The 12,395-nt window shown below is 30.9% G+C and overlaps 1 protein-coding gene across 1 annotated transcript; it reads right to left on the bottom strand.

Moving 5' to 3' along the window:
• Nucleotides 1-4,101: 4,101 nt before the first annotated feature.
• On the bottom strand, nt 4,102-11,338 carry LOC113373775. Its single transcript, XM_026614051.1, has 3 exons — nt 11,214-11,338; nt 6,025-6,316; nt 4,102-4,233 (listed from the first exon to the last, which is right to left on the bottom strand). Exons 1-3 carry the CDS (start codon nt 11,234-11,236, stop codon nt 4,102-4,104), a joined length of 447 nt encoding a protein of 148 aa, XP_026469836.1. The 5' UTR covers nt 11,237-11,338.
• Between the last annotated feature and the right edge of the window lie 1,057 nt (nt 11,339-12,395).

Below are 12,395 nucleotides of genomic sequence, written 5' to 3'. Positions count from 1 at the left end.
TAAAAATTTATAATAATTTTTGCATAAGAAATATAATTTCTAAATTCATTCTGATTCATAAAACAATATGAAGCAATTAATTATCATTTGTAGAAGCTATTTTTTTTACCTTCATTTAATTTAATGTTAATGATATATATGTTCATAATTACTTGGAATATTTTTATTTTAACTATATTTTATTATTAAATGTATTTATCCTAATAGATGTTCTTGAATGAATAAATAAATTATTTAAATTTCTTAAAGTTTAAAGAAAAAATTTCCAATACATATTTCACACGTTTTATTATATTTAAAAAACAAGGAGTTGATAATTAATTTAAAGTAATCGATTATTTTAATTTATAAAAATATAAACTGTTACATTTATATGCTCAAAAAACCTTATTTAGATTGGAAAATTCTAAGATACTACATACAATTTGTTGCTGAGTTATTTCTATTTGGAACTTCAAAATTTAAAAGTAATTCTTTGGAACTATTCAAAATAAAAATCTTCAAATTTCAGAAAATGCAAAAAATGAGAACTTTCTATTTAACAATTGATTACATTGATCGATTATTAGTTTATAGAAGCTATTATATTATAATAACTATTCATTATCAGTTATTTTTAACTCTTGACCGATTTTCAATGTATTTCCTCATCAATGATGAAAGCAACTAATAGTTGACAAAAATTAAAAACAAATCTTTGAAATTTGAATAGAATATTACTATCAACTTTTAGAATAAAGAAAATCTAAGTTAACCCTCTGTCGGTCGGAGTGGTCTGGCCAGACTTTTTTCGACTTCAATTTAAAAAAAAAATACTTCTTGTAATCCTATCGACTTAAAATTTCTTGACTTTTCCTAAAATTTCATTAGCTGTCGATCAATGAAAAAATCAGGACGAAAAAATGTACAAAAAGATAATTATAAGAATATTAACTTTTTTATACTTCAAACGGTCGGAGTGGTCTGTATAGACCACCCATACATTTTGTATGAAATATACGCTTTTTGATATATGTAAACCAGTATTTTGTCTTTTTTCTGGTATTTTCTATTCAAACTACGTTTTATATATTCTTTGCTATGTGTTGTAATATGAATATTAGTATTTTCACGACGAGAGTTCCTTGAAAACCCACCAAACTTATGGGTCATCCCAAACATTGAAAATCGGATGAGTAATGCATACACTATCAACAATTTTTCTACCCGTACTGCGTTCGAAACTTGAATTTTACAGCTCATTTCAAAGGCGACGCACCTCATTTCGTTTTCATTTGAATTTCACATTCATTACGAAGGCGCCGGAAAAGAATAAATATTGTTCACCAACAGAAAAATTAACAAAAAAAGCAACGATTTTTTTATATTCTTTGATTTTTTTTTATATAATATAATATAGTATAATATATAATATTTTTATTATAAGCAAGCTCAACACATGCAAAAATCAAAACTATAAATATTTACTACTAATAATCGTTAATATATAGGACACCAAAAACTCATTTATCCCATATAAATGCATGTAAAATGAATGATGGTCCAGTCTGGTCCAGGTAAATGAGTATCCAATCGACGGAGGGTTAACTAAGACAAAATTCGAAAAAGAAAGAAGAAAAATTTAATACAAGAAAAAAAATATTCACAAAGTTTGTTTCAATGATTATGATGTGTTGTGTTACATATTTCTGCTTAAAAAAGTCGTTATATAAACACTATTTTGGTGTTCAAACCTATCGCCTGTCATAACTGTCCTTAGGGTTTGGGCGGTTGTAAAATTCGTCCTTTTTGGTATGATTTGATTTTATGACTATTGAAGGGCAGTATTTCAGTATTTCCACGCAGACAAATGTCTAAATTACCATTTAATTTTTATTTCTCCCAACTAACTGGTGAATTAACAAAATCATGTCTGATCAAAAAAGTGGCACAACCGAACCCAGTTTCCGTTACGTTACGTGTATTATAATTAGAGAATCAGTTCTTTAAAAACAGTGATGAATTTGGGCACTAAAGACCCTCTATTGAGTTCGAAAAACCCTAAAACCACATTTGTTCTGCGTTTATTTCTCTGTTTGATTTATTGAAGAACCAATGATTGTTGTGAAACACTTCAATTGCAATATTAATTATGTTTTTATTTTTAGTATAACTACAAATTGTATTCGTATTTATAATATATTCAAAAATTTTAATGTATCGATCTAATAAATTTGAATGTACAGGGTCCGGCACTCGAAGTGTAACCAATTGAAAGAGCCATAAATTCAGTTTGGAAAATCAATTTTGCTCGATTCAAAGTACAAAATGTGTAAAAATAATACAAAATTTAAGAACAATTCACTTTTGCTCGACATGACCACCTTTTGCTTTGACTATGGCCTTTAGACGGTCCAAAAACAAATCGCATTTGGCCGAACGTGATTTGCAGGTATTTTGGTCCATTGGCGGACAACGGCTTTTTTTAGCACCTCGAGACTGATGCACCCTTTAGTTCGGACCTTGCTCTCCGAAATGGCCCAAAGAGAAAAATCCATAAGATTTGCGTGTGGTGAATTTGAGAGCCATTGTGCGAACGTTTTGAAGTTCGGAACGGTGTTTTTCAGCCATTCTTGGTTCACTCGAGCTTTATGATACGGTGCCGAGTCCTGTTGAAACGTCCATGGTCTGCCACCAAAATGTTGATCTGCCCATGGCTTCAAAGCAACCTTCAGAATACTTTCCCGATGATATCGCACATTTACCTTGACGCCAGGCTTGATGAAAACGATTGGAGATCGCCCATCTGCGGTTACAGCGGCCCAAACCATTATCTGTGGCTGGTGTTGCCTCCTGGTGGCCAGTCGATGGCTCAAATTCTTGTCTGAACGTTCAGTCAAGTAAACCCTATTGTTTTGAGAGTTTAAGAATTGCTTAATTATGAAAATTTTCTCGTCGGAAAACACAATGTTCGGAAATTTACCACTCTCGGCCAGGCGAAGCAACTCCTTAGCTCTCTGAAGTCTCACTTGCTGCTGCTTCGACGTAAGATCATGTGCCTTTTGGATCTTATAAGGCTTGACCTTGAGATCATTTTTCAGTATGCGGCGGATGCTACGGTCAGATGTATTAAGTTCTTCTGCCATTTAATTGGCACTTCGTCGGGGATTTTGCTCGAGTCGCTTTCTCACTTTTTTGACCATCTCATGTGACATTGCAGTCTTTTGGTGACCACCTCCATGACGTTTTGCGATGCTACCAGTTTCATTGTAACGAGTTATGGTGCGATAAGCGAAAACTTTACTCACTTTAAGGTGTTTGGGCCCTCGAACAATCGCTGGTTGTGATTTTCCAGCTAAATATAATGTAATCACACTGTTACGTTTGAAATCCATTACTGATTTCTTTTTTTCGCGTTCACTGTCGACTAAATACTTTCGTACGCTTATAAACAATAGACTAAACTATCATTTAGCTAACTTACTGACAGTTGGTACACGTGCATCAGCTACGCGAGCTGTTTGAAATTGGTTACACTTCGAGTTGCCGTTGGCCCTGTAATGATTTAATTTGTGATGATTTTTGACAGACAGACAGACAAAAGTATTTATTGCAATATTTCGAATACATTTTACATTGTTGCTTTTTGTACATATTTGTCTAGCCGTGGGTACTTTATATAACATATGATTTTAATATATATAATAAATATTGATTACAAAGTGTATACAATATGCTCCTTATTTAACCGCTATGGGTCGATCAGTATATAGTTTGGCATAGCGTGATTGCCATACCAAACTACGTCTCTAGTATATTGGCCGAGACCCGCGATGTTAGTATTAGGATGACCCACATTTTTGATAAAAATGTTCGATGAGCTTTTTATATGGTCGAGTATTGTTGGTACGTCAGTCGGTTTATGTATGTACAGTAGAATTCGCTTAGTATGACATCGAAGGGGCGCCAAAATCTCGTCATACTAACCGGTCGTCATACTAAGCATACTGAAGAAAAACGTTTTAATATGTGAATATGTTACAGTAATTAATGTTTCAGTAATTTAAAAGAAAAGCCTATATATACATTTTAATTAAAAATAAAAATGACACATATTAAAATTTAATATAAAATAAAATTGACGTAGGATAAGGCGGGGCACAAATGTCCAATTCGACTTTCAGTAATTATACTGTCTAAACTCAATGAACAACCTTGCAACACATAAAACACATCAAACAAGCATCTATCGAACTATGTACAGAAAAAATTCACATAATTCCTAATTATATAAATATAATTTTTTTTACTATTTTTTTTAAATTTGGTATCTGATCCATTTTACCTCACATACGGGGTAAAGTGGGACAACCAGAGGGCAAACAGATGCAATTTCTTCTATTAAATTTTAAAGGGATTTTACGCTACATTATTGAACCAATGCAAAATATTAATTCTGTGGGTTGACTTGTTACAAAGATAACACAGCATATTACATTGATTTGCTATTGGTCAGAAATATTCATTAGATGAGTCGGAATAACAATTTATTTAATTAATCTCTTGTGAAATTGCTTTTTTTTTAAAAACTTTACTATTTTATTGCTTACACCTTTGCCAAAGTAAAGGTTCAGTTGGCCCTTTTTATTGCAGTTATGTGCCGCTTATCTTCTGATAGCAAAGTCATAAGAATAAAGGTGATGGTTGGTTATGAATTTATACATTTTTTGCCCTCTACTATCAAATATTTTTGTTAAAAAAATATAATTTTACTTTTATTAATAATTGGTCTACCCTATCCATAAACATACAAATGTGATTTTTTAATGTAAGTAATCAGTAATTTTTGATTGATTTCTTTACATAATTTTATTGTAAAAACAGTCCCTATTGCTATTGTGCATAAAAGACTAGCAATTGCTTTCGTAGACTTGGCCACATCATGTAAAATTATGTCGGTCATTATAATTGGACATAATTTTTTGCAAAAGTGGGTCAACCGACTAGACAGCTGTTTTTTTAAGGAATTTTATATGGAAACCAAACTTCCTAGTGCGATTACGTCATAATAAGCGGTTGCCAATATATCCGGCGTCATACTAATCGGATTCTACTGTATTTTGAAGAGTAGTAATGTCTAGTCAGCGGGTTCTTTATTTTGTTAAGTACTAGTCGTGGTGTCTTTGATAATTTTTGATTAGATTTCTGTTGTTTTTATATCATAACTAGCAATCCCGACGAACTCCGTTTCGCCACCAGATGGTTTCGTGAGAAAAAAGGAGAAATTTTTTGTTTGTTTTATATTTCAAAAGGAAAAATTTGATTTTATTATACAACAGTAACAAATTTATTTTGATTACAAAAATGAAGTGTTTTTTAGTTGAACTTCCCTAAGTAAATGAAAGTGAATCCGCAAATTATCCGTTTCATGGAAGTGATCTTTGGTAAACCACATTTTTTGTTTTTTGGTCTGACTCGTGAACAGGCAACGTATAACTGCCCATGTGAAAAACAATGATTTTCTAAATAATCTATTTGAAATTTATCCCGCAAACACTAAGCGATTGGCCTTGCGACATGTTATTGCGAACGCGACGGATATTGCAATCGTTTGAAGTCAAACGGAAGACCAGTCAGAATCATTGGTATGTCACCAAATCGCCAGCAATTTTTGATTGAATGGTGAAATTCAGGGCCAGGTACATCATTATTCTTTGCGGCAAGAATTGCTCGTTGACTTAACCAAGCATAATTCTGATAATTCTCACTAATGTCATTACTCGAATTTTTAATTACGGTGCGTGAAGTTTCAGCAATTTGCATTAAGGCACAATGCACAACTTTTTTTTAGCTATAAACCTTGCGGAGCCCGAGACCTTTCCAACGAATGCAAAATTGTCGAAATCGGTTCGTGCGTTCTGGAGTTATTTCGTCAGGAAGGAAAACCCGACTTATTTTTATATATAAAGAAGATATGGGATGCTTTGATTTGGCGTACTGCAACAAATATATAATGCCCAAAAAATTTGTATTGACTTTACTTACTTTGTTGTCGATGGTGCATGATCCAACGATCCTGTATTCATAATCGGACAGATTAACATAGTTGTCCGCCTGTTCGTTGCAATGTATCGGTTCTACGCTGGCGAATCTTCCCTCGAGCGGGTTGTCGGTAGTGGACGAAACGGGCGCCGCGGTCGTCGACGGCTGCTTCGTGATAGCGGTCTGGTTCGGTTTTCGCTTACGCTTGATGACGGAAACGGCCGAGAGGCCTTTGTCGGCGGTCCAGTGGTCGTTCTCATTGTACATCACCTGCGCGAAAACACGTACCAGAACCCTGGAATAAAATTGAATCAGAATTAATTTAGTAAAGAACCACACTACTAGGAGTTACAATTGAAAGATAAAAGTTATTGTGACCGATTCAGTTTTCATATAAAGTCGTACTAAAAACTATCAAATGTTATGTGGTTGATGACCAGTCAGGTGTTTTAGACAAAAAACCTAACCTAGAAAACACACAAATATAAAGAAACGATGTTATAATAACTGCTTCTTTTTGATATGGCTTGATAATAATCGGGACGGGGGGGGGGTGTCATTTTTAAAATAACTAATGTTATCTAAGGATACAATTTAGTACGACAATGAAAAACAGTTTTTTATATGATTTTTTTTTAAATTCAGAATTGCGGACTTTTAGTGAGAACTTTATTATTGCATTATATGTAATACTTTTTTTCTATGCTATCATATTATACCTTATATATTTCTATTTTATTTTCTTCATAATTAAATTGAAAAAATCTTCACTTGTTTGTTTGTTTTCATAATTGTTGGTAATATATCGATTAATTATCAAAAAAACGAGTCAATGCGAGACCAAAGGTCAAAAGTCTAAATCCGAGGTAAATATTGCTCTTAGAAAAACCCGGGACACAAGGTAGAAATCTGGGACCGTCCCTGTCAAACCGGGACGTATGGTCACCTTATTGATAACATATGGATGAAGTTGCATTTTATGCATAAAACACCTGATCGCACAGCAAATACAAGGCAATTAATAGTGTTTAGTTGCATTCTGTATGAAAACTGGAACGCAACATAGCCTTGCCATAACATTGGTCTATTTTACAATAGAATTGGACCAATAGTTTTCTTTGACGATGTAATAATCTGTACATAAACTTTTAATTGTTACAACTAGGTTTTTTTTCAACTAGCCCTTGGTGTAATTTTTATATTAATCAATATAACTATTTAAAAAATTTAGCATTTACATAAATTGTCATACATTATATGAAGCGAAAATATTGATAAATCAAAATCAAATTAAGATAAATAAAATTTTAAATTTGTCGATAATAGTAACGCAATCCAAAATTTTAATTACAATATTATATTACAGGCCAAAAAAATCAAAACTTTCAAAATGATTTAATTTGTGTATAAATCAATTTATAAAAAGTCATACTGCCAACCTTCATAAGAAACAGTATCTCAAAAACTTATACAATATAACAATAAATATTATTAATATTAGTTTTTCTATGACTTATAAAAGATTGTTGCAAGTTGCAAATCCTACAATTAGGTGATTAGATATAATTATGTAGTATACGTTTAAATATATATTTAAATTATTATTAGCGATAAAAAATCTTTATTTTAATAACTTAATGAGCAATTCTGAACTATCACATACGTATTAATGCATTTTTTTGATGTTATACTTAAGCAAAATATGTTCAAAAAATATTAACAAGCAATATTTAGAAAGTTAATAAACGTTTAGAAAACACTCGATTTAGTTCCAGTTATAAGAGTAAAAATCAGAGGAGTTACTATAGGTTGGCAGAGATGGTAGAAAGGCAAGGGTCCTCGAACTAAAAGAGTCGCGGTTCAAAAATTCCCAGGAATAGCCCAGATATAAATTTAATTTTTATAGTGATTGCGTCAATTTCTTCACATCGATTCAGTAGATAAAAATTTTAATCCAGATCAATTACTTTCTTCCACTGCTATTCAATTAACAGGTGGCAATATTAGAAGTACTCCTACTTAAATATATACTATTGTATAGATATTTTGTACAATCTCTCATACCAGGCACTTCGGTCTGTCTGATAATGAGATGTAAAAAATTTATATTAAAATTCAAAAAATAAATAAACAAATAAAACAGAGGAGGCCCATGTTCAATTCTCGAACATATTCAACGTATAAGTAAAAACACTGAAAAATTTCGAAGTTTGTTAAAATTAAACCAAAAAGCTACAAAGTGACTATTTTTACTGATAGATTTCCTTAAAAAATCACTACAGGCCCTATCAAAAAAATTAGCCACGGGTACCGGATGTTAAGAATTTTGATTAAATATACTAAAGATAAGTTACAATTTTCTATTACCCTGGTCATCCACAGGCCCTTATTCCGTTTTGATTTTCAGGTATAATTTATCAGGTATAATTTATCGTATTCATCACTTTGATTTGACACAAAGCATAACAACACAAAATCACTCTCATGCAATTATTAAATTAAAATAGCACTTGCACAGCAAAATTATTATGAATTTTATAATAAATTCATCATGTTCAGTGGACCGATGCGGACGTTCGACTGACTGCTGAACATTTTAAATGTTAAAGGTGTCGCTTATGTATGACATTTACGAACTATGAAGGCATTAACACACAAATGCATACCAATTATTTTGTTGCTAGGACGATTTTTTTCGATAGTATTTATTTATATCATACCTGGACGCCAAATTAATAGATTGGCATCTGATTTAGACATTCTATAAAAGACTATCAAAAAATTTATCAGTAATAACGCTCAACCTTCCTTCTGCAGTCTATCTTACAACTAATAAATCGTTTTCACCTATAGTATTTAGGAATACTATGACAGTCTCAAAATAGGCAAAGAATATTTTCCTAGTATTTCATTATTCAGAAAAATCACAAACTCAATCATATTGCGACTACAAATCGAATGACTATACTTATGCTACAAGTTACTATATTTTTTTAACAAAACTATACTTTCATTCACGTTTTATTTATATTTATAAATATTGTATATAATTTTTTATCATAGATAGCATAAGTTGATAGTATATCTTATAAGATAGTATATCAACGTAATGCATTGTCATCCACTATTGTGGATCCCCATTTTCGTCTTGTGGACCCCAATTTTTTTTCCGTAAGAACCCCCGGAGGTTAATGTGGACCACTTTGGAAATCACTGATTTGAACCACCACAATCATTTAACTAATACCAAAAAATTACAAAGCAAGTCCTAATCAAGGTACGTCAATTGATTTTTATATTGTTAAACAATTCAGAATGGCTTGAAACTTGGGACTTGGGAGGGGTGGTAATTTTGAATATCACCATGTATGGCCAAGGGGGAGGGAGGGGTCCAAAATTCCCTAAATTTTTGCTTACGTGATTAATGGATGCCCCCTAAACTGCATACGTAACTATAGTTTATCAATAGGTTTTCGAAACAGAGGTAAAACTTGATCTGGATTCCGAAAAATGTTGATAAAGAAGATATAGGGTAAAGTGAAATAATTTTTTTTATAAAAGTTATGATAAATAAACTATTACGATCATCTGACTTATAAAAATCATCAATTCAAATTAATTGCACGTAACGAGGTTTCTGAAACAGAGATAAAACTTCACCTAGATCTTGAAAAATATTGTTAAGGAAATATAGTTATTGAGAAATATTTTTTTTCATTTATTTAATTTGCGAATAGATCAATTTATTGCAAACTTAAAATAATATATTGTAACGATAATCTGAATTTTATAATTTCAATCATTATAATTTTTTACTAATGAATATTATTTTTTTATATACTAATACTAATAAATATTATTTTTTTTACTATAAAACTCAAAAAATTGTTTTTGATTGTCTATAAGTTAAATAATATACGTATAAATATAATATTTTTCCATCGTTTTTTAACTTCCCGTAGGGTAAGTTATTGTAATGGGCCGAAAATCGGAATTGAAAATTTTTACATTTCTCGACGTTTTGAAGGTTTCTGAACGTTTTGGCATACCTCAGAAAAAATGGATGTGTGTGTGTGTGTGTATGTGTGTGTGTGTGTATGTATGTATGGATACAAATTTCCAGTCACTGTATGAGAGTCACAGTCCAGTATGAGAGTATTGCAAAATATTTGAGGACATTAATTTAATAAAATTGCCACGAGACATAAAATATTAAGATGCAATATTCCATATTAAGTAAAATATTAAGATGCAATGTATAGTAAGAAGCAGCATAATACAAATCGATGATCGTGTATATTGACACATATTAGTAAATTATGTTTTTATGCACTATATTTTGCGGATTTTGTATATTGTTAACAAAAGTTAACTACTTTATTAATAAAATATATTGTCAACTATAGAGTAAATTTTTATATCTACTTATGAACTTTCAACTTCATTACTTATATATTTTTATATATAATTGTTCCTGAAAGCACAAAAATGAATGAAGATCAAATTTCAATGTCACAATATGTATCTGGAAAGTAGCAGCGCGCGTTGAAAATGAATGAAAATGCTCATTCATTGATTTGTAACATGGAAACGATATTAAGGAATATGTGGGCAAACCCACTTCTGAGGATAGTTTTATGTGCAAAACACTAAAATAATCTCATAATATTTAAAATCAGTATTGAAATTAAAACAGCATTTAAAATGAGTCCCTGGTTTTGCCAGACGTTGGCTTGAAAGTATGGCGCGAGTGAAAGTTTGATACATTTAATACGTCGAAGGAATTGATGATTAGAAAATTTTGTTTTTGAGCAATTTTAGTACTTTAAACTTAATTATATTGGTTTGAATGATGTATTTTTCATAAGTAGATAAAATAGTAGAAGTGATTTAACGGAATTTATGCAGCAACCGAACAACAATTTAAATTTGACTTGATGACAATATTTTTGCAACAAATTGTATCATATTTTTGTTCCAGGATACATTGGCGCATTAAACACTAATATACAAAATTTTGCTCAATTGCTTGGTTCGCATTGGCGAAATATGCAGCATCTCAACTTCAAATTTGCAGCCACATATAATTTTGGTCAACATAATAATATTATTAACATCACAACAAGTAATACGACATAAACTTGGTTCCCACAATTAACAACCACCACCATCCATTTCATATCGTTACTTACTCAGACTCACGATCCTCCGTCATCGTCACTTTTAGTAAATATCCTATATCTGTTTCCGAACAACACAAACATCACCATTTTTGCAACAAATATACATCAAAGAAACTCAAAGTCCGAATAAAATTCAGGCGAAGTGAAAAAGACACTTGACTGCGTCAGGGCTGCCTGCCTTGCGAGTCGTCTAGCCCACCGGAGATGGACGCGTACACTCATCTGCGCCTGTGTCGGCTCCAGATCCAGGGGAGAATTGCCGGGGAAAACGATGGGCCACTTTTGATGGAGCTTCGAATAAGCTTCGTACCACGAAAGAGAATAATTAAATACTTATGAAAAGGCTTATTTAATTTGAAGTTTATATTTAGCAAAAATCGTTTTGACTTGCACAGAACAGATAAATTTTCAAATTTAATTTGCTACTTTCTAAAGTTTTTGCTATATAATTACCAAGATGAATAAATCTAAATGATCTTTATATTTTGATCACAAGTTTCAACAACTATATCTTATATATAATATTCTTCTGTAATTTTATATATAATATTCTTCTGTAATTTTATATATAAAATTCTTCTGTAATTTTATATATATATAAAATTCTTCTGTAATGGTGTATGTAAATATGCTCCTCCTAAATGATTATTGGGATTTTAATAAATATTTCTGAAGTTTGTTAAGGGATTTTTTTTAGGATGTATGAGATTATAAAAATATACTAACATTATAGAAATAAATGGAAAAAATTGCAAAATAGATATGTATTAGTTTTAGTGTATATAATATTCTAAACTTTGTAGCAATAACAAAATTTATTTATAACGGTATAATAATTAAATTATAATGACTATGGTGAAGTGTAAATAATGTATTGGCATGAGAGTATTGCAGAATATTTGCAGACATTAATCTAATAAAATTAGAACGAGACATAAAATATTATTATGCAACATTCCATATATAAAATGTATAGTGAAAAACTAATGTATGATAAGAATTGTATATTTTGATCACAAGTTTCATCAACTATATCTTATATATAACATTCTTCTGTAAGGATTTTGATAAATGTTTCTGAAGTTTGTTAAGGGATTTTTTTAGAATGTATGAGATTATAAAAATGTAATAACATTGTAGAAATAAATGGAAAAAACAACATGCCATTGTTTGGCATTAAATATATTTTGA

The sequence above is a fragment of the Ctenocephalides felis genome, unplaced genomic scaffold (assembly GCF_003426905.1).
Source record: "Ctenocephalides felis isolate EL2017-DRISC unplaced genomic scaffold, ASM342690v1 CF-g0.4_SCAFFOLD_01604, whole genome shotgun sequence".
NCBI lineage: Eukaryota > Metazoa > Arthropoda > Insecta > Siphonaptera > Pulicidae > Ctenocephalides > Ctenocephalides felis.
The sequence above is the reverse complement of the archived record's forward strand: the minus strand, read 5'-3'. Positions and strand labels throughout refer to the sequence as shown.

Coding starts and splice junctions, on each gene's coding strand:
- LOC113373775 (XM_026614051.1), bottom strand. CDS start 11,236: ATGACGGAGGATCGTGAGTCTGA. Junction 6,317..11,213: donor ACGGAGGATCGTGAGTCTGA/GTAAGTAACGAT, acceptor ATTTTATTCCAG/GGTTCTGGTACGTGTTTTCG. Junction 4,234..6,024: donor CATGCACCATCGACAACAAA/GTAAGTAAAGTC, acceptor TTCTGTACATAG/TTCGATAGATGCTTGTTTGA.